Below are 23,391 nucleotides of genomic sequence, written 5' to 3'. Positions count from 1 at the left end.
ATTCTGAAAATATTTTGAAAATCCTTGGATATGATGCTTATGGATTAGCCCACTCTGAACACAAACAGACCTTTTCTTTATAAGAGCATTTTCTTGTTGTTTATGATTAATCATTTAATTAATGATATGAGTAATCATTTGAGCTACCGTGTCTATTCTGCTTACTGGTTTCAAAATTATTTAGTTTTGGGCAGTGAGTAAAAAAAAACGTACTAAGTGTTGTAAGGTAGTTTTGCTTATAAAAAATAAAACTAGCCTACGACTACCTGTAGCCTAATTGCTTTAAGAGCCAATCTTGTCATATTAGTATTTAGATTCCTCATAAATTGTGGGCATACAAACAATTTTAGCCATCTCAATGCAGTTTTAAACTGAATTCGTTTGATGCATCCGCCGAACACTGTCCCATATGAACCGATGGGTGGCACTAACGCCCAGCAAGATCGAGACCTTAAAAAGAAACGCCCCTGTTTATATTGTAAACAACTGCACAGATGCAGACAGAGACAAGAGAAGCAGGGTATCGAAACTGATTTCAGATCGGTCTGTATTTCACAGAGATGGGTCTGGGGTCGCTGTTTTTGCGGCTCTGGGAACAGATATGAACGCTGCGCGTGCACGCGTTCACAGATGCGGCGGATTCTTGTAACATCATTACAGAGACTTAACGTAAGTAGCCTACGACATGAGTTGTGTGTCTGTGTTTCGTTTCGAAATGGTTCTGATGAAAATAATATAGTGATAAAGGGATAAGACCCTGTGAAATGGTTGCGGGACACTAAAGCACGCGCCCTATTACACCATCTTTCATTTGTGTGCAAGATATGTGCAAACTGAAAATATTACAAGAGCAGTAGGGTAACGTTAACGTAATATTTACTAACGTTAGTCCACGTTATGATGTTAGGGTTCGCCTAAGCCTTTTATATTTATGCTACATGTATTAATTTAGCAGACTCGTTAATTCAAATGGTGATGGTTAAGAGATTCATAAAAGTTAAAATGCAATTTTCAAAGTTGACCGAAGGCCGGGTGCAGAGGACAGCTTTCTCTTTTCTTTTCTTTTCTTTTCTTTTCTTTTCTTTTCTTTTCTTTTCTTTTCTTTTCTTTTCTAAGCTTGTCTTTAATAGGCCTCAGGCATGTGAACACCTGTCAACTGTTAAACATAAGCATGTCATGACATCTAACTTCGCAGGCTACTAAACACACTATCACTTGCCTGTCATAATGTTAATTCATGGTTTAGTGTTCTCTGAAAGTGAATATTAATAAACACAACCTACACTTTAAACCTGAATAAGTTGGCAAAACGTCAAAAAAAAAAAATTAAGCAAACAGTTGCCTCCATTTTTTAAGTTAAAGCTACACTGTGTAACTTTTTTAGTTTATTCTTAGCTAAAATCACTTAGTTCTTTCAAAAATATATGTGCTCATTAATGTATATTTACTTCTTTCAAGTAATAATGCATTCTCATAATTTTATAATATACCATTGAAAATACATAAGTGTTGAGGGTTCGGATGGCGGTCGCCATGTTGCTCCTCCATCTTGAAAGTACATTTGCCAAAGAGGGACATACCCGTAAATTCAAGCTTCGCTTTTCGCGTTTTTACACTCGATGGCACTGTGTCGAATGTGAAGAGGGGGATTGCTTGAGGCTGCTATATGATGATGGAGGATCATCACTCTTAAGCCCCTTTCACACTGCACGTCGGACCCGCAATATTCCCGGAGCATTGCCGGGTCGCCTTCTGTGTAAAAGCAACCACGTCCCGGAATTGATTACCGAATTCGACCCCGGTCGGGGACCTAGTAACATTGCGGGATATGTATCAGAGTCGCCAAGGAAGCGGAAAAGAGAATTAAGACGGCAACGCAACAGGCAAATCAACAAGACAAAAGTAAATACTGGAGTGGCCTTTCCAAGATGGAAAGAGCTCATGAGGAGCAACGGTTTTAAAAAGAACGCCGACGTTGCCTGCTTTCTTCTCGACAGGTAATATTAATTCAGCCTATTTGTGTATATTGGAAGTTTTATTGTTGCTTGGCTAATTATATCATGGTGTGCTGTGCATAACACTAGAACGACGTCTAGGATAGTTTTCCTCGCGTCAATGATGAAAAAGTATTGTTTACCTTATAACATAAATCCGTGTTCTATGACGGATAACATATTAATATTTTAATTGCATTATAATTTGTTTGCCTTACGCTAGTGGTGTTGTACAATATACAGAATAATGATAGCACTGATAAAAGTTACTTTACTAAGAGCTTGCATTCGTCTGGGAACCTGATAGCTGATGTTAGCAATGAACTGGTTATTATTCAGTTCTATTATTCATTTTACATAGATTAACTTGATCATAGATCATTTGGTACATTAAATAACTGCAAATTATAATAGTTTTCAAAAATTACCTCATCACTTGAGTTGACGCAACACTCACCGAAGAGGTCGAACTGAAAGCCATGAGACTAAATCGGCCACCGTAGGAGTTGAAACGAAATCGAAATTGAGAGGAGCAGAAACTATTATACACTGGATGGTCATATACCTTTTCACCACTAGATGGGAGAAAATATCACACAGTGTAGCTTTAATAAATGCCATCTTGCTAATTACACAGTGCTTTGGTAGCATTAGCATAGCACTTGCTAAATGAGGACAGCAAGATAATACATTTAACATATATCTTTTAGCAAACTAAGCTCATGCTCCACTTTGTCACTGTAACAAAGTTTGTTGTTATGGGAAGGAGTCGTGAACCAGCTAACGTTTAAACAAAGTAACGCAGGCAGCCCCTCACGGACAGCTGCCACACACACACACATAATAAAAAAATAACAAAACACAACGTAAAATCCCGGCCTGGTCCTCTCTCGTCCTTCACTGTCATCACTCCTCCTTTTATGCATCTGAACTCCTCCGTGGGATATGAGGCTGGTGCAGCGCAAGGCGCACAGCTGGTTCTCTCACAGCCCCTCGGCCTCAACTGCCACAGTCACCATGATGGTAACCCTAAAAAAAAAAACAGCATAACAGAAACTCTTCTAAACTAGCATAACAAAACATTAAACATTACTAAAAATCCCACTTAACGTTCTTGTAAAAAAAAAAAAAAAAAAAAAAAAAACATAATATAACACTTAATTTTGGCCCCTATGGACCCTTTTGAGTGTCATGGCAAAGCATTCTAGGAAATAGAAATCACAGCCCAGTTTCCGTTAAATTTAAGTTAGTCTTGTTCTAATTACTAAAACTCAAAACAATGAAAAATTCAGATTACTTTTCAGTTTTGAGAACCCAAAGAAAAAGAAAGTTCTAAATAGTAATTAAAGTTAATTAAAACTAATTTGTTTAATTTGAGTTGGCACTACTCAAACCAATTAATTATTTTGAGCATTAGGGTTTACAAGCCTTAATGTGGTCATTGAAGGTCAGCTGTGGATCAAACCGTACCCCTAGATTTGTGACTGAGGAGGAGAAAGTGATGACCTGGCCGTCAAAGATGAGCTGGGATAAGGGAGAGGAGTGGATCTGATTAGGGGTGCCAACCAGTAGTGCCTCAGTTTTACTGGAGTTCAGCTGGAGGAAGTTAGTTCCCATCCATGCCTTAATCTCCTCAAGACATGTGGTAAACAAATAAAATTGTGTGTCATCAGCATAACAATAAAAAGATACTCCATGTCTGCTGATGACAGGACCAAAGGGAAGCATGTAGAGGATGAATAAGATTGGGTCGAGAACTGAACCTTGCGGAACACCACATGTAACAGGGAACAGCCTGGACTCCCATTTCCCAATATAACGCGCTCAGTCCTGTCAGAAAGGTAGGACTGAAACCACTGCAGTGCTGCTCCCGGAAGTCCAACAGTATTGTGGAGGTGGTCCAGGAGGATGGTATTATCCACGGTGTTGAATGCCGCTGATAGGTCGAGGAGAATGAGCAGTGATAGTGATCGTGAATCAGCTTTCATTAGAAGGTCATTTGTCCCCCTAAGCAGAGCTGTTTTGGTGCTGTGGGCTGAGCGAAAGCCTGATTGAAATATCTCAAATAAATTGTTGTTTTTTAGATGGTTGTGGAACTGAGAGGCGGCTTCCTTCTCTAGAACCTTTGACAGTATGGTGAGGTTGGAGATCGGTCTATAATTAGCAAGGACCTCCGGGTCTGGGGTTGGTTTCTTAAGTATAGGACAGATGACATTATGTTTACATATCAAAAAAGAAATAAACACGGATAAAGTACAGCCTTTTTTAATTGTTGCAAACTGCTCATATCACAATGTACTCTACTATTTGAAAGTTTCTGGTCAGTACGGTTTAAAAAAAAATCAAAATTATAATAATAATACTTTTGATCGAGCAAGGATGCAAAAAGTACACAAAATATTTTTTCCAAATAAATGTTGTTTTGAATTTTTTATTCATCAAAGAATCCTTTAAAATATACCATTATTTTCACAAAAAAGATAATCTTCAACATTGATATAATAAGAAGAAATGTTTCTTGAGCTCCAAAAGCAGAAGAAAAAAATGTGACTGAAGAATGGAATAATGGGTGCTGAAAGTTTTGCTCAAAAAGTACATTTAAAAATATATTAACACTTGTGCTGGGGAAAAATGTATCATGATTAATCGCATCCAAAATAAAACTTTGTTTGCATAATATGTGTGTGTGTACTGTGCATAATTATTATGTATATATAAATACACACATGCATGTATATATTTAAGAAATATTTGCATGTATATACTGTATATATAATTCATCTTATAAATAAATATAATTTTTTATAAAAATATAATATGTATTTCTTAAATATACATACATCTGTATACACAGTGCATACACATATAATTTGTAAACAAACTTTTATTTTGGATGTGATTAATCACGATTCATTAAAATAAAAATGATATTTAAATTGTTATTAGATTGTTATTTTAAATTGTAATAACATTTAACTATATTAATATTTTTACTGTAAAAATCCTACTGACCCCAAGCGTTTCGACGGTAGTGTATTAAAAGAACAATTTGTTCAATATTTAAACAATTTATTTCAGCAAGATTTCTGCAAACAAAAACTGTTGCACTCTTGCTGCATCAGGTAGAGTGTCAATCACAGCATGTCTCGTTATATGCCCAGTTGCCCACCCTGTTGTTAGGCTATATGTTCACACTGTTCAGCTTTTATAAGAGTTCATCTTGACACCGATCAGGCCAGTGGTGGTCATGTCAAGAAACCTCTTAACTTTTCTTTCAGCCTTTCCCACCTCATCATTCGCCCTGTTCTGGTACCACACTGACAGTGGCACGTTATTTACTATGAGGACACTCATCCTCACCTCCACCCTTTTCCATCTCTCTGTCTCTGGTTTTACTGCTCATCCCTCAAAATCCCTAGGTAGAGTGAAAAACAAGAGCCTCCATCCCATGAATTATGCATCGCTGCTATAACCGACTCTTGTTTTCGAACACACCTGTCAGTTTGCACTTGCTGTCGGCTTCGGGAGTAAACAAAGTAAGTGTTGGTTCGCTGTTCGGACACCCTGCTTGACAGCTTCACAAGTTTCTCCTCAAGTAAGGTCCAAGATCTGCTTAAAAAATGTTCAACAACACCAAACCTGTCCTACAAGTGTTCCTCACTGTGGTAATTGATGGCGGATATGACCAGCATAAGGTACAGTGCAGGGTGAAGAACTTGAAAAACCAGAATCAAGTGGTGGACATATTTAGTCCTCCTTAATGTTTTCTTTTGAATTATAAGTAAGATATAGATTCATTTTCATGATCGTCTATCTTGTTTGTGATCATCTAGCAGTTATGGGAGACTCCGAGACAAGGAAGTCTGTAAGATGGAAAGAGACGAGAACAATAACCCAGACCGCAGAGGACATCATTAGCTCTTACCTAAAAGCCTCTGATGTGAATCAGAACAAGCTGCAAGAGGCAGAGATTATGGACTTGGAAGCGGTTAAACACGACTCAGAGAAAAGAAAGACTGAAGAGAGGTCTCCAACAAACATCAAGAGCTATGGTTGCTCTTTAGAGGATGGTAGGCATTTTATATTGCTGTGTTCTGGTGATGTGATTCTTGTCTTGATAAAAGAAATATTAGTTAAAAGGTTATGATTCAATTAAAAACTTGAAATTGAATTACTTCCATTTTTCCTTTGAACACAAAAGGTAGAAAGATTTAGGAATATAACATTTATTTAAATATAATATAATAATGAAAGGGTACTCATGTCATAGAAATGTTCCATATGACTCAAACATTACTGTTCAAATGTTTGGGGTGTGTGTGTGTGTGTGTGTGTGTGTGTGTGTGTGTGTGTGTGTGTGTGTGTGTGTGTGTGTGTGTGTGTGTGTGTGTGTGTGTGTGTGTGTGTGTGTGTATATACATACATACATACATACATACATACATACTTTTCTTTAGTAAGGATGCATTAAAGACACTTTTACATTGTTGCATTGCTGTTCTTTTGATCTTTGTTTATCAAAAAATCTTGAGAAAATGCTTCACAGTCTCCACAAAAAAATTATTAAGCAGCACAATTGTTTTTAAAATTTCATAATACAAATAAATGTTTCTTGAGCACCAGATCAGCATATTAGAAACATTTCTGAAGGATCATGTGACACTGTAGACTGCTAAAAATTCAGCTTTTCCATTAAAATAGAAAAGTTATTTTAAATTATAATATTTCAACTATTTTTGTTCAATTGAACAGCCTTGCTGAGCATCAAGCTTCTTCTTTTTTAAATCTAGCATATAGCACACAAATTATATAGACACTTTTACGGTGCTTTAAATGGGGACTGAGAGGAATTGTGTTGTTGTATGGAAAAGAGCTTTGTATGAATCCTTTAAAATTATAATTTTGTGTTCCAGGAAAAAAATATAAGTTTACCAGTTTGGAACGACATGAGGAAATAATGATGCACTTGTCATTTAGACCTACTGCTAATCACATGAAAACATTCCAAAAACAATTTTTCCTCTCATTATTAGCAGGAATTAAAGATGAAAATTCTGTCATTAATTACTCCCCCTCATGACGTTCCAAACCTGTAAGACATTTGTTCATCTTCAGAACACAAATGAAGATCTTTTTGATGAAATCTGTGTTTTTTTGTCCCTCCATTGACAGCCTACACAACTACCACTTTGACGCTTCTAAAATTCGTAAAGAGATTTAACTAAATATGAATTGAGCGGTTTGGTCCAAATATTCTGAAGAGACTCGATCGTTTTATATGATGAACCGAATTAATTAAGGCTTTTATTCACAAACATTATCACACATCAGTTATGGTACACGGACGCTCAAGCATGTTCTCTTGACGTGCGAGGACCAAAGAAGGTTTATTTTCGTTTGTTACGCAGCACGTTTGAGCTTGATCAAGAACCAATGAGGTTTGTTCTTGCGTGCCAAGCAGGTTTAGATGAGCTTCTGTTTATCAATCAATTAACTTTATTTATATAGCGCTTTTACAATGACGATTGTTTCAAAGCAGCTTCACAGTGTCAAACAGGATAATATTGCAACAAAATTAGATTTGGCTGTGCAGTCGTTCTGGAGAAAACAGTGATGTTATCAGCTTATTTTAATTTATCATATAGCGACAATGTCGGCAGATCTGTATTATAGTTTATAGAATTAATTAAAACCTAATTCATAAATTTTATTTGTATAATTAGTTGAATAACTTTGATCATAATTTTAGTGTCCCCAACTGAGCAAGCCAAGCCAAAGGCGACAGTGGCAAGGAACCAAAACTCCATCGGGGCATGATGGAGAAACCAGACTCAGTCGGGGTGCCAGTTCTCCTCTGGCCTATTAACACACGTGTATGATTATTATTCTGGCAACCTTGAACCTTATTCTGGGTATCACGGAAGAGACGGGTTTATTTAGGATGGTACGTCGATTACACAAGAGTATGAATACATGAAAGACCGGAATTATTGCGCCAGAGATGGGTTTTTTGAGCATGATGTGCCGGTGAGGCAAATTCAGAGGAGACACCAATTGACACGGTCTCAGCAGACACTCCAGGATGGGTTGGTCATGTCCAGGCGCAGGTCCACCATCCGATTCGGACACGGCCCGGATCCAGGATAAACCTCGGGATAAACAGAGAAACTAACATTAGCGTAGATGCCACTCTTTTTATGATGTAACGAGTACATCAGATGTTATGGGAAGTGTTCCCAGTTCTGGCTGACCTAGTTAATGCAGCCTAACAATCAGTCAATTGATTTGAATAATGAAAGTTAAAAATGTTCTATGTGTATGCCATAGTAAAGAGATGTGTTTTTAGTCTATATTTAAACCGACAGAGTGTGTCTGCTTCCCGAACAATGCTAGGAAGACTGTTCCAGAGTTTAGGTGCTAAATAGGAAAATGATCGACCGCCTGCAGTTGATTTAGATATTCTAGGTATTATCAACTGGCCAGAGTTTTAAGACCGCAATAGACATGATGGAGTATAATGTGTTAAGAGCTCGCTTAAGTACTGGGGAGCTAAACCATTTAGTGCTTTGTAAGTAATAAGCAAGATTTTAAAATGTATGCGACGTTTAATAGTGAGCCAGTGCAGTGTTGACAGAACTGGACTAATATGATCATACTTCCTGGTTCTAGTAAGAACTGTTATGTTATTTATGTTCGCTGATCAATTTATGCGTGAATAAAAGCCTAAATTCAATCTGTTCATCATATAAAGTGATTGTCTCTTCAAAACAATTTGGACTAATCCTCTCAATTCATATGGATTAGTTTTACAATCTCTTTATGAATATTTTATAGCATAGAAGTGGTAGTAGAGTAGCTTAGAAATCTAGACGCACCCTAGCGGCAGCAAATCTAATCTGCCGCGAGTGTCGTCTAGCAACTCTCAAGCTGAGCTTCTGAGCTGTAATTGCCAAAGTCTGGTCGGGCCAATCACATCATGTATAGAGTCGGTGGGCGGGGCTTAACATAATGACGGCCGAGTTGCGCTTGTGTGCTTCTAGTAAACACAGAAAGTGGCAAATAGCGGTCTTTCAAATCAGCTTTGACCGCGACTCTGGAAGACTTGGAGTTAAGCTTTTCTCTGAGAAAAGAACAAAGAACGGCACTAAAGTCATTCTTAAGAAGGGAAGATGTGTTCTGAGTTTTGCCGACCGGATATGGCGAAGGAAAGTTTAATCTGTCAACTAGCTCAGCTTCACCTTCGTTGCTCTGGTTGGTTGTAGCGCTACCCTATTGCGTGCATGCCATGGAGAGGGAGTTTAGACAACCGAAAGACAACCGTTTATCCCGCCCCTGGGATTGAGCCCTGTCAATGGTGAGTTTCCAGACCAAACATCTTGATGTGGGTCTGGCTTGTCAGGCTAGTAGTAGAGTACACTGTAAAAAAATAATATCTCCAATTGAAAATTTTCCAGTGACTAATCACATCTAAATTTTTCAGTTGGCCGAATTGAAATTCTGTGAATTGATGCAATTTAATTCACATAAATTCAATTCGGCCAACTGAAAAATTTTGAGAACTGAATTTATTTTTACAGTGTAGCTGTTTATGGAGGGACATAAAACTTTCTGATCTTAATTTTTCTGGAAAAAAAATATTAATTTTCTGTTCCAAAGATAAACAAAAGTCTTACAGGTTTGGAATGACATGAAGGTGAGTAATTAATGAGATAATTTAATTTTTGGGTGAATTACTCCATTACCCCACCGGTTTACTAAAGTCACAATTATGAAATGGCATCAGTTTTTCTAATTTTCTTCCTGATGTGATCTCTGTACAGGTCATTTCTCTGGGATTGGGCCTCCTGGACCTAGTCCTTCTCTTCTGGCTTCACTGCAGTCCCTTGTTGAAGAGGCTGATCACATGCTCCTCCCTCATTCCTTACACCAGGTGTGTGCACTGGGAGTTTGAAAAGGTTTCTCCCAAAACTATTATTGTCATGAAAAGACCTTCAATAGAACCTTAAAGGATAGGTACTTCAATTTAGTGTTCCCCGCGAGAGGTACTTTGTGTTGTAAGTTGCCTCGACGTTCACACGCGCACAAAACTACCACGATGAGATCTCACCGTATTCAGTCAATCAAATTTCAGATTTCAGTCAAATTTGTTATATTGTGTTCAATAAACGTAAAACATTAGTGATAATCTGTTGCACAAATATTTTATATTTAATGTAATGTTGAATTAATTTGATTGTTAAGATAATGTAAACCCATGAGGCAAGAAAGTCTTAAAGTATAAAAAAAAAAATTCAAATATCTTATAACTTTAAAGAGACTAAGCTCTTTTCAATATTAAAATCCATGCAAAAGTTCATAGTAGATCATTTTAGAATACAGTAAAGGATTTACAGAATATTCCTTAGTTTAATGCAAAACAGAAATATGACAAATAGAATATTTTTGCATAGTTAATGTAATTAAAAAAAGTTAAACCATGTTTAGTCTCCTGCTTGCGCTGTCCAACACATTGGCATAACATTTTTCATGTAATCATGTCAATTTTGATCTGAACAATGCACTGGCTTTAATTCGGCGTGAGAAGCTTTTTGCCCAAGCTTCAAAGGCCTGTTTAAATTATTAAAACTAGAAGCTTATCTTAACTTTAAAGGGTTAGTTCACCCAAAAATGAAATTCATGTCATTAATGACTGACCCTAATGTTGTTCCACACCCATAAGACCTCCGTTCATCTTCAGACACAGTTTAAGATATTTTATATTTAGTCTGACAGCGTATCTAAGTGTATGCACACTATACTGTCCATGTCCAGAAAGGGAATAAAAACATCATCAGAGTAGTCCATATGTGACATCAGTTAGTTAATTAGAATCTCTTGAAGCATCGAATTTTGGTAATAACAAAAACTACGACTTTATTCAGCATTGTCTTCTCTTCCGTGTTTGTTTTCAAACCTCAAATAAAGATTCAAACGGTCATGAATCAGCGGATTGATTCATGATTCAAATCGCGTGCCAAACTGCTGAAATCACGTGACATTGGCGATCCGAATCATGCATCAATAAGCTGATTCATTAACCCTTTGAATCTTTATTTGAGGTTTGAAAACAAACGCGGAAGACAATGCTGAATAAAGTCGTAGTTTTTGCTATTTTTGGACAAAAATGTATTTTCGATGCTTCAAGAGATTCTAACTAACTAACTGATGTCACATATGGACTACTCTGATGATGTTTTTATTCCCTTTCTGGACATGGACAGTATAGTGTGCATGCACTTAGATACGCTGTCAGACTAAATCTAAAATATCTTAAACTGTGTCTGAAGAAGATGAACGGAGGTCTTACGGGTGTGGATCGACATTAGGGTCAGTCATTAATGACATACATTTTTGGGTGAACTAACCCTTTAATGTTACATTTATCATGTGAACTATACTCATATACAACAAGTTATATGCATGCCTCTTTGGGACAGAGGGGAACACCACGGTCGCATTCTCAGCAGATATAACTTATGCTGGCCACCTTAAATCAAAGCAGGAGAATGACGGTGTCAGAGGAGAACACCGGAAAAGGTGACAGATGACCGCGTTTGTTTTCAAAGCTCAAATAAAGATTCAAACGGTCGTGAATCAGCAGATTGATTCCTGATTTGTATCGCCAATGTCACGTCACGGGATTTCAGCAGTTTGACACGCAATCCGAATCATGAATCATGACCATTTGAATCTTTATTTGAGGAAAACGGAAGAGAAGACGATGCTGAATATAGTCGTATTTTTTGTTATTTTTGGACCAAAATGTATATTCGTCGCTTCAAGAGAGTCTAACTAACCGACTGATGTCACATATGGACTACAGTGATGATGTTTTTATTACCTTATGGACGTGGACAGCAAGTGGGCATACACTTACATTAAAGGACAGAAAGCCCTCGGACTATATCTAAAATATCTTAAACTGTGTTCCGAGGATGAACGGAGGTCTTACGGGTGTGGAACGACATTGGGGTGTCATTAATGAGGAAATTTTATTTTTGGGTGAACTAACCCTTTAACAAAGACTTTTTTTGAAATCCCTATGGGAGAAATTGAGTGGGAAAAGTACTTTCGGAACCAATGGAGCCGAAAAATGGGTGGGCACCAATTCGTATAAGCTCTATCGGTTTTTAAACTACTTTCAACCAAAATGTAATATAATCAGTACAAAAATAGTCTATTCTTATTTTTCTATAGTTTGTCCGTATTTCCAGGCATCCTGCGTGTAAAAAAGAAAAAGCTTTGACTAAAACACCATGCACATTTCTAATCAGATCTGTCAACAAGACAAACTACTGAAATGTGCTCTATGCGTTGTTTTTTTAATCTCCCTATAGAGTTCTGAATACAGGGGGGTAAATTGCCTCTCAATGAGATTATTGTTGTTAGATAAAATCAAGAGTACAGGAAAAACGATTCATTTTCCTGCATTACACTAAATATAGACGATCCATGTAAGCGAATGCATTAGATGGGCAAAGATAGGGCAGTTGTTTCTCGCACATAATTTTTCTCATCTACACTCGCTGTCAGACCCATTCACATGTTCACGTTCGCTTCATTCTGTGCATCGTCCTTTTAAAGGTGCTCTTCGCTACAGCTTCTATTGATCAGGGAATTGAAATGAAATCAAGACTCTAGATTCAGGTCTAACAGGAAATGCGGCTTTGATCGACCACAGCTGAGAGTCTTTCAACTGAATGCTTTTGTGATGATCCAGGAATTGGTAAGGAGAAGTAATATTTTACTTGCTGATATTTTTCTTCCATAACAGATAGCGGAGGGCTACTTCCTTGAAGAGGACTGTATCCTTTTGCATTGTAAATCCACCGCTGTTATGTGCCTGATCTCTGTCTGTTTCCTCTTTGCTTTTCCTTTACTATCATTAAATGGTCCCTGTTGATGCTGTTGTCTTGGTGACCAGGGCGAGGTAACCAACTCAGGGGCTCATTAGGGTGTGTCTTTCCATGCTGACTTTTAGGGTGTTGGACAAAAGGAAGGATGTTGATATATATTTTTAAGTAGATTGTAGTTTGTTTTTATATAAGCGTTTTATCTCTGGTTATCATACACTGAATAATTGATTAAGAATAGTTTAATTATTCAATTAAAATACATAATTAATACACAATTCAATTTAATCGATTTTTTCCTATTAATTATATTGCGTAAATCTTGAAAAAAGGCTTAATGTTTTGGAGATTATGGTCTTTCTTTATTAATTAAAGGCACAATATGTAAGATATTTGGATTCACAACATATGTTGTTGTCTTGTGTACTTATTAAGACTTGACTTGACCCAAATGTTTCCAAGAATGTTTAAATCCATAGAAATATGCAGTTTTAACCAGGACACGAACTGTGTCCATGTGTCGCCTATCAGTTACATCATACTAGCGCTACCCTCCTTTTCCGATTATGTTTTATTAAACAAGGGAACAACTGTTTGGAGACAGAATTTTTTTTCTTTCTCCATCATACAATATGTTTTAAAATGAATCGCATGCAATTTGGCAACACAAGCCACCCAGCAGTTATTAAAATTATATTCTAATATCGATCTAGCAGAGTGATGTTAACAATCTCATCCATGAACATGATTTCTGCCCGCGTCCCATCTGGCTCTTTTCCACTGGCTGTGAGGTGAAAACGACAACTCCCAAAATTCTGCGCTTAATCTCGGCTTCATCAAGCTACGCCTTTTTTGAATAGGTGACCTCTAGTGGCAAAAAACTACATAGTGTGCCTTTAAAGTTTTGGATTTTTAAGTTTCTTCTGGTCACCAAGGCTGCATTTATTTGATAAAAAATATTGTAAAAACTGTTAAATATTAGAACATTTTTCTATTTTAATACATTTTAAAATACAATTTATTCCTGTGATGGTAAATCTGAATTTTCAGCATCATTACTCCGGTCTTCAGGGGCACATGAGCCTTAATTTAATATGCTGATTTGGTGTTCAAGTAATATTTCTTATATCAATGTTGAAAACATGCTTAATATTTTTTCATAGAATGCTTAATATTTTTGTGGATTTTTTTTTTCGGGATTCTTTGATAAATGGGAAGTTTCAAAGGACCAGCATTTATTTGAAATATAACATTTAAAATGTCTTTACTGTCAGTTTTGAAGAATTACATTTCTTAAAAAAAAACAAAAAAAAAACTTTTGAATGGTACTTGGTACTCTCAAAGGTCTCTCTCTCTCTCTCTCTCTCTCTCTCTCTCTCTCTCTCTCTCTCTCTCTCTCTCTCTCAACACTTGTGAACGTTGCTTTCTTTAAGCATTGACTATCTCAGATCAGTGGGCAGTTGAGTTTCTTCATCTGGAGAAGTTGTACCATGAAAGACTACTGTCTAATCTGGCCTCCATACAAAAGAAATGGGGTAAGAATGCCAGATGATTATATAGATATATTTCCTGAAAATAACCAGAGGAGCTCACATTTGCATGTGAGAGGATTTCCTAAAGCATTGTTTTATGTTATAAAGATGAGTCTCCTTTTATAAATAGGACAATACAGTTGTAAGCAGAATTGCTAGCTTCATCCTTTATAAGTAAACGGCAGTGGTATGGTTTGATGTCAGGAAATTGCTCATTTCCCAACCGCGCTCCACTGCCCAGACCACATGTGACTCTGTTTCTTCACTAATGTCACTGAAGTACAGAGGTCAGACGCTCCTATCTTATCTGATTAACTTGTCAACCAAGCCTGGAAAGTGAAACCTCAAGAATGTTGTTGTGTTTTTGAACACAGCTGTATCTTTTTTCCTCATGAAATGTCAGAAGCCAAGAATGTGTTTTTAGACTGCTTTCACATATTCTGTGACTGGATATTGTATACGTGTGAGAGAGAGTATTTAAAAATCCATATGTTTGGTTTCAGAGTCCCAGAGGAAAATCAGCATCCAATCTGAAAGTAACTCTCCTTTAAGCGCTAATGGAATTGACAGAGAGCGAGAGCATATGGAAGTGTTGAGTCATATCTGCAGAACACACCAGAGGTGAGAAATATAATTAAAGCATTTTCTACTGTTAAAGTCTTCAACCCTGACTAAACCAGGCCTTGTCAAGTACCATCAAGTTAAACTATAGGGAAATATATAGGGAAACACCTCAAGAATGACATTTTAGATTAGCTTTTTGACTTCAAATTATGTTATATTTATGTTCATATATATCATATGTAATGTTTTTGAAAAGTTTTTTATGTGCATTTATTTGCCTGCATTTATTTGCTGAAAAAAATGTTTTTTAATATTGAGAAATATTATTACAATTTTAAAGTGTGTGTATATATATATATATATATATATATATATACACTTTAAAATATAATTTATATCTGTGGTGCACAGATGAATTTTCATCATCCATTACTACAGTCTTTTTTGGAACCTACGATATTTTTTTCAGAATTCATTGATGAAAAAAAAATGAAAAAAGAACAGGATTCATCCTTGCTAAATAAAAGTATCAATTTCTTTCAAAAAAGAAGAAATATTACTGACCCCAAACTTTTGTTATAAAACATTTATATTTTAAATAAACACTGTTCTTTTAAAACTTTTTATTAATCAAAATTATAAAATTGACAATAAATCAATATATTAAAAGGATTTTTGAAGTATCATGTGACACCGAAGATTGGAGTAATAGCTGCTGAAAATTCAGCTTTGCATCACAGAAATAAATTGTATTTTAAAGTATATTAAAATATAAAATGATTCATTATTATTATTCATTTCTTGGCAAATTTGCTATTATGTAAAATATTTTAACAACACTACTGAAATGAAATAACTCCTTAATAAATAAGTTGTCAAACTCTACTCCTAACAGGCCTAACCTCTCTTTGGAAAAGGTAAAATATTATATTTGTTTTATTATCCACCAATGCAGTTTCTTTTTCTGTGAGTCTGATTAAAACAGTCTGTTATTGCAGAACATGGATGACCTTAAACTACAAAACAGCCCAACCCATGTGACTGAACACAGAAGATCAAAACAAGAACAAGCTTCAGTGAACTCAACCGGGACAGAAAACCGGGCGGACGACTGCTCATGGCTGGAAGCTGAACAGGAGCCAGAAGAGAACTGTGAATCGAATGAGGAGGAGGAGGAGGAGGAGGAGGAGGAGGAGGAGGAGGAAGATCTTGAGGAAGATGAGTGCTGGAATGAGGAGCTGCAGGACGACACCGACTTTGACGGCCAGGTTCCTGTGGATGAGCTGGACAACCTTGTTCAGGTAAAGGAGGTAAGGCGCTGTAGGAGTGATGTTAATCTCTTGCATATTACCATCTGCCCTTAGAAAAAATAAGCATGCTGAGACACCATCCGTCGGCTGCGATTTGTTCCATATCAAACGCTTACTGAACAATTTGTATTCCTTAGAGCTTAAATATACAGTGATGTATTAATCTGGGTTTTCAACTAGATTTTTTTATGACTTTGGGAAAGGTCAAATGGGACTTTCTGCCTAATTCTCAGGCCACATTTCTTAGCCACAGGGTGGTTTCTGCTTTGTGAAAGACAAAATAGTGTGACGTCATCTACAGCATTATGGCAGCCAGCTGCAGGAATTTTGAAAAGAAGCGTTTAGGGAGTGTATGGTTTCCCCAAGCTATCGGGTGTGGTTGTCTTAAATAACAGTCTAACTGCAGAAACCTTCTCCAGAACTGTATTGGACACACACGGTGAACACAGAGTAACTGACTTTTTGGATCAAGTGAATGATGAATACATGATGTGTTTGTTTGTTTGTTGTACACAGTTTTTTGCTAGTGATTTAAAGACTCATAGCCATTTTGGCCCTTGATTTGACTTGAAAATCAATTAAATTTTTTACATTATGTCATGACATTATTATGAGGCAGCAAGTAAACATAATGAATAAATAATTCACTCCAATGGAAAATTCTGAAATGTCATTCCAAACCTCTATGACTTTCCTCCATCTGCTTAACACAAAAGAAGATATTTTGAAGAACCATTTTTGACAATACAATGAAAGTCAATGGGGTCCAAAGTTGTGTTGGTCCCCATTGACTTTCATTGTATTAACAACAACAAAAGTTCTTTAAAATATCATCTTTTGTGTTCCACAAATTCATACAGGTTTAGATACGACGTGAGTGAAAGTAAATAATGACATCCTTTTCATTTTTGGGTAAACTATCCCTTGGGAAAAGATGTGTTCTTAACTGTATGTTGTGGTATACTTTTAAAAAGTGCACTTTGTAATATGGTAAATTATAAGGTTTTACTTTAAAGGTGCACTGTGTAGTATTTTTGCAGTAAAATATTAAAAAACCACCAGGCCAGTGTTATATTTTGTTCAGTTGAGTTCTTACAATATCCCAAATGTTTCCAACTATTTGTAAATTGTGAGAAAACTGTTACTTTAACCAAGGAACCGGGACATCTGAGGGAGTCGCCTGTCAATTGCGTCATATATGTGTTACCCTCGGTTTCTGGTTTTATTTGGCAGAAATGCTTTACTATTAGCAGTCTGCAACAAGTGTCACATGCACATATGTATCTAATATGACAAACAGAGCTGCGTTACCTCATACTCATGACCGAAAAAGCGGAAATGACGCCGGCGACTGTGTCCCGTCATAATAAAAGTCCCGCCTCTGACGAGCCGTGTGCTGCGTAACAATCGCTCCAGCGGTCTCGCTCAGGTCCCTCAACACTTAGTCCTGCTCTGCTTCATACTACATTAATGTTAATAATCACATCCATCAACATGGTTTCTGCCCGAGTCCTAACCCGATTCTTTTCCACCAGAGAGATGAAGACCACATGTCCCAAGATTCTGAGCTCAAACTTGGCATTATCAAGCTACGGCTTTTTTTTTGCTAGGCGCCCTCTAGTGGACAAAAAAATGACATGGTATAGCTTTAACATACATTTTAAATCTTTGTTTTAATAATCGTTTGTCATGCTTAACAAAATATAGCATACTAAATCATATGTAAATGTATTTAAATATAATTTTAACTACATTATGTTATTAGATAATACATTTAAATTACTTTATTTCAAGTATTATTAAATACATGACATCCAAGTTTCAGTAGAAATTGTATTAAAGCATATTTTATGTCAGTACATTCAGAAGTACACTTTTAACCATAATGCAAAGACTATAAAATGTAATTAGAAATATTACATATAGGCCTGATTTCACAGACAGGACTTAGATTGAGCCAGGATTAGACCTTAGTTCAAATAGGACATTTATCCCCAGTTTCACAGACAAGGCTTAATAAGCATTTATAAAAGCTACTTAAATGTCCTAATTTAACTATGGCCTAATCCTGGTTTATTCTAAGGCCTGTCTGTGAAATCAGGCCATAGTAGCTTTAATAAATGTGCCTTAAGCCGGGTTCACACTGTGCGATTTTGCCCACGATTTGGTCATCTGAGACAAATTTAGCAAATCCTAAAAGATTCCTCTGATCCTAGGCTAAAATCTGACGTCTTTGGTCGTTAGTTTGACATGTTCACCGGCAGCCGATTAATGAGCGCTGCGATCAAATTTTACCTCAGACGAAATTCTGGCAGTGTCAGAAGATTTGGCACAGAATCCTGCAGTGTGACTTCTCCTACGACGACAGTCAAATATCTCCGTTTTTCAAGACAAACTATGACCAAAACGAGTGCTAGAGATTTCTTTGTAGCCAGCATTTCATCCCGCGTGTAATGCAGCTCACCATCACCGAACGCGTCATTCATTGATGATAGGAACTCCGGGTGAGTTTTCTTGCGCGCGTCCGTTTTTAGCGCGCCTTCACTATCGTGCAGTCTGACATTAATGTCAACTGAGATCTTACAGTGTGACATAGCGATCATGTTCGTACAGTCTGACAAGGGACATTCGCAAAAGATTTTGAAAAATCGCACAGTGTGCAGGACCCATTAGAAAAATAAAAATAAAACATTACTGGTGTGCATCTTGAGAGAAAACAATGATAGTGACATTTTAAGATAAGTCGGTGCAAGTGGCTTTTAGTTCAAGGTGTCTTGAACTGGCTTTTTTATTTTTTATACTGTTGTCTGAGGTCAACTAATGACGTTTGTGTAGTTTTTACATTCAAAAACATCATAACTAATAAGTAATAGGCTATTTTCTACACTGGTTTTGTGGCTCTTTTCTGAACGCTGGGTTTTGATGGGCGTGACACACTGGAGACTTGACAGTTAACGCCCACGGCTAGGATTGGATAAGATTTGCATATTTAATGAACTTCAGCTCCCCTGTCAGTTCAGTTCACATGAGGGAGGGATTGTTTTGAAAGCGGCACCCGGAATTATTCTCTCACAGGGCTAATAAACGTCTTTATCAAACAAACACAATGTTTTATTTCTCATCCACCTGTGATTGTATTACATGGCACCTTACCCACACGATCGGTCGATATTATAAGCGCGAACCGCATACTCTCACACACACACGTGCGCGCCCAGATCAAGAAAGAATTTCTGTCGACGGGCATTCGTTTTGGTCTGGTACAGCCCCGGGACTAGAACAATTACATATAAAAAAGACGTTTTACTCACATAAGATTATTGCACCATTTCTGTCGGATCCAATATAGAAGGCAAAACATTGTGTCTGCAAATCCAGCACGACTTGAGACTTGTTTATAAACGATTCCACAGTGAAATGAAGCGAACAGTGAGCTGAAACTTCATTAAAAATAAATGAAGTATCACACATTCCTAATATTATGATCCAAAGGAAGCTTACGCAGCGACTCTGTTCTTCCACAATATCTTGCTATCCTCTTCAGCCTGTTTATTGCTGCTGGCTAGCTGATCCGATCAGCTCCATGAGACGGCGGGCAGGGCTACTGAATTAGACGTTCTGTAGAGGCGTGTTTCGTAGCGCTATGACGTAAGAATGAAGCTCACGATCGTTTTCTGGGCCTGGTGTCTATAAAAGCTTTTCTTTGACTAAAAAGGAAGTGTTCAGCTCTGAAACTTACAGGATAATCTTATATTACCATTACCTTTTTATATATCAAAAACTCAAGGGAAAGTTGATTTCTCAATTCTTCTCCCCTTTAAACAGCTCAAACGTGTATTTTAGTCTGGGACTAGGCTTCACCCAAAGGGATAGTTCACCCAAAAATGAAAATGACCCCATTTACCCCCCCTCAAACCATCCTTGGTGTATATGACTATCTTCTTTCAGACATCTATCCATATTTAAAACTTTATAAACTAAAATAACTAGCTTCCGCAGACGGCCTGCGCAAGTCGATAACAAATAAGTAACCCCTGACACGATGTATGGCGTAGTAGGACATAGGAGTAGCATAGTAAGCTTTGACGCCTCTCGCGGTTCAAACAAAAGGGCTGGACGACAAACTCAAGCTCTCCGACATTTCTCTTCATAGTTGTCATTTTAAACTTCTATTTTATGACAGTTTTGTTTTTTTGTCAGGGGTTACTCGTTCACCGTAAATCAATGCGTATGGCCGTCTGTCACAAGCTAGTTATTTTAGTTTTTAAAGTTTTAAATATGAATATTTTTCTTACACAAATCCATCGATTCGCTGCAGAAGGCCTTTATCAACCCCCCGGAGACGAGTGGAGTACTTTTATGATGGATGGATGGATGGATGCACTTTTTTTGGGCTTCAAAATCTGACCCTCATTCACTGCCATTATAAAGCTTGGAAAAGCCAGGACATTTTAAAACATTATCATGGCTATATATAAGCCTTATAATGGCAGTAAATGGCAGCCCAAAATTTAAAGTCCAAAAAATTGCATCCACCGCCATCCGAATTCAATGAAAAAAGGGTAACTAGTGATGTATGACGTCGGAGGTAGCGTAAGCATTTTGAACTATGAGAGGCGGAGGTGTTAAATGTTCTTCGTGAGTGTAATACAGAAGGCAGTCTGGCAGAGGCTAGATATTTTACTTTACTTCAGAAGGTCTTTATATTAACTCCACAGAGCTGTCTGGTTTACTTATATAATGGATGGATACACTTTTTATGCTTCAAATTTTAGGCTTGAGGGTGAGTAAATCATGGGGTAATTTTTAAATATCCCTTTAAAAGTCCTACTTAATTGGGTCAAAAATCACTCATAAGATCAACAAAAAAAAAATATATTCTATAATATATTGGTTCTAAAAACATTTTATTCCATAATACGTACTTTAAGAACTGTGTGTGTGTGTGTGTGTGTGTGTGTGTGTGTTAAAGAAAGCAGTACTTTTTTCATAAAGGGATCACAATAATGCAGTTCAGTTCATTATAATACTGCACATACTGACCCCTTGTGGTTATTGGTTGTTATTACATTATTTGCCATGTACATGCTACTTAAAAAGGATTTTGTAGTGTATTTAATGGATTTTCATACTGTTTTTCTGCAGATGTATCCCTCAAATGGCTTAGTCTCTATTTTAAAGAAGAGAGTCTGGGAAACAGACAATGCGACTCCACAAAAAGACAAGCGTAAAGTCCGCTTCAGAGAGCCAGATGATGCTTTTGATCAAGGTACAAATTCATCACATTTCTGTAAACAAACGGTCACACAGGGCCTTTATATATTCAGATTTCTGTCTTGTATTAATCTGAGAATGATCTAAGCTCATCTTTCTCATGCATACAGATGAGTCGGCTGGAAACTCTTGCCTTGTCCTTCTCGTCTTGTGTCTGGCTACCGTGGTGATTAGCATGGGTGGGACTGCTCTTTATTGTCTCGTTGGAGAGGCGTACTCTAATGTGTGTGTCGACTTCTCACAAAACGTGGAATTTTACTTTGGACCCTTACGACGAGGAGTGAGTGCTCTCACACAGTGGCTCTATTCTTCTGCATCATAGCAGCTATTTTTTGCTAAATCAAGTGGAACTCTTTCTTTAGATTACCATTTCTGATTATGAACAACAGTATTCCTCTTGAGATATTGTGCACAAATACGCATTACCAGACAGGCCTTAATAAACTATTCTTTAGTGAGTCTGTACAAATCACACAGGGCTTCCTAATGCATAAATACATTTGTATAAAGTATTTAATATTGGTACTAAAACATGCTTATCTTAATATACCTTTGAAGCCAGTAACATTGTTTTGTATATTTTACTATACACTACATTCCATGGTTATCTTTGTATATTTTTATTTTGAGATAGATTGACTCGGCACTTTTCATGCAACGATGCTATAACCGCTGAAATGTGTACAGTGTCAACACGAATAAGCAAAAACGGGTGTGTGTAGCTAGCAATGTTAACTTATGGGATGTTAACTTATCAAACAGGTGGCTTTATGATTGACATATTACAAATAGCACATGACCAGGCTGAATAATGACGATCAATCTGTTCTGACTAGATTATGTCAGTTCGGTGTTGATTTAGCAATTCTTCTATGATCAGCTGGTTCATAATAAATCTGATAATTGTATAATCATATGACAGACAGCAAGCAATCTTTATTTTTTTAGTTACAAGCACATTTTGTGTTTAGTAATCAAAGTGAGTGTGGGTTGTGCTATCAATAATAGGGGGGTCTTAAAAGCTTTTAAGTGTTTTAATGTTATGCTCAGAACTAGGATTCTGATTTGTTTGCATGTCTTTATGCTTTGCTTTCCAAAGTAGTACACAAGACATCTCTGAATTATGACTGGAAATATATTTTGGAAGTTGTTTTATGCTGTAACTCTGTATGATTATAATGGATTGGTCTTCTGAATGGAAGAAAATATGACAGCAGTAAATGGAATTTGCACACATATCCTAGGTGACGTAGGATCATTTCACAAATGAGGCCAATGTGTCATCTGTAGTCATATTTAATTTTATTTCAGAATTCAATAACAATTTCTCTAACAATGAAGGGAAAATAGTTGCACAGCTCTGATTAAGAGGAAATTTCATGATGATTGAACTGTCATTATTTTCTTAAAATCAATTGTATTGTAAAGTACTTATTGAAATAATTCATCCATATTGCTTTTACAATATGTTAATCATCACAAAAAAATACATTGAGGATAAAAAAATCCAAAAATACGTAAAAAATATAGGACTCAATGTGTAATTATAAACAAACAAGTGTTCAATTTTTAAAACAATTTAAAAAAAAGAAACATTACAATGTAAAATGTATATAGAAATATTTAAGATTTAGCACCATCTCTTTCATTTTGAGACGATTTTAAACTCCTTTGTACAAAAGATCAAGGTTGGCACTGCTGTCATTAAAGCAAAAACGAAATAATTATGCTGATAAAATCACTTGCATTAATACATTTTGTAATAAATTCGATTTTTTAAATATATTTTCAAAAGTGGTCTGTGTTTAATTAATCTAGCTGATTT

At 36.6% G+C, this 23,391-nt stretch overlaps 1 protein-coding gene across 3 annotated transcripts; it reads left to right on the top strand.

The window, feature by feature from the left end:
* The first annotated feature begins 458 nt into the window (after positions 1–458).
* On the top strand, positions 459–23,351 carry cnstb (consortin, connexin sorting protein b). 3 transcript variants are annotated; one of them, XM_067417797.1, is made up of 10 exons: positions 459–669; positions 5,831–6,064; positions 9,815–9,924; positions 12,808–12,838; positions 14,335–14,421; positions 14,922–15,039; positions 15,878–15,899; positions 15,981–16,292; positions 21,438–21,561; positions 21,677–23,351. In XM_067417797.1, the coding sequence occupies exons 2-10, from the start codon at positions 5,833–5,835 to the stop codon at positions 21,886–21,888; spliced, it is 1,248 nt and encodes a 415-aa protein (XP_067273898.1). In that variant the 5' UTR covers positions 459–669; positions 5,831–5,832; the 3' UTR covers positions 21,889–23,351. The 3 variants fall into 3 exon arrangements, with proteins under 3 accessions (XP_067273898.1, XP_067273897.1, XP_067273899.1); XM_067417796.1 differs by having other exon boundaries at positions 460–669; positions 5,828–6,064; XM_067417798.1 differs by lacking the exon at positions 459–669 and adding an exon at positions 3,363–3,639.
* Positions 23,352–23,391: the final 40 nt, after the last annotated feature.

The sequence above is a fragment of the Pseudorasbora parva genome, chromosome 15 (genome assembly GCF_024679245.1).
Source record: "Pseudorasbora parva isolate DD20220531a chromosome 15, ASM2467924v1, whole genome shotgun sequence".
NCBI classification, from domain to species: domain Eukaryota; kingdom Metazoa; phylum Chordata; class Actinopteri; order Cypriniformes; family Gobionidae; genus Pseudorasbora; species Pseudorasbora parva.
Note: the sequence above shows the minus strand (reverse complement) of the source record. Positions and strands in the feature narration are given on the sequence as shown.

Excerpts from the sequence above, each read along its gene's own strand:
- cnstb (XM_067417797.1), top strand. The coding sequence starts at position 5,833 with ATGGGAGACTCCGAGACAAGGAAGTCTGTAAGATGGAAAGAGACGAGA. Across the intron at positions 15,040-15,877 it reads ATCTGCAGAACACACCAGAG|GCCTAACCTCTCTTTGGAAA; the intron begins GTGAGAAATATA and ends TACTCCTAACAG. Across the intron at positions 16,293-21,437 it reads ACCTTGTTCAGGTAAAGGAG|ATGTATCCCTCAAATGGCTT; the intron begins GTAAGGCGCTGT and ends GTTTTTCTGCAG.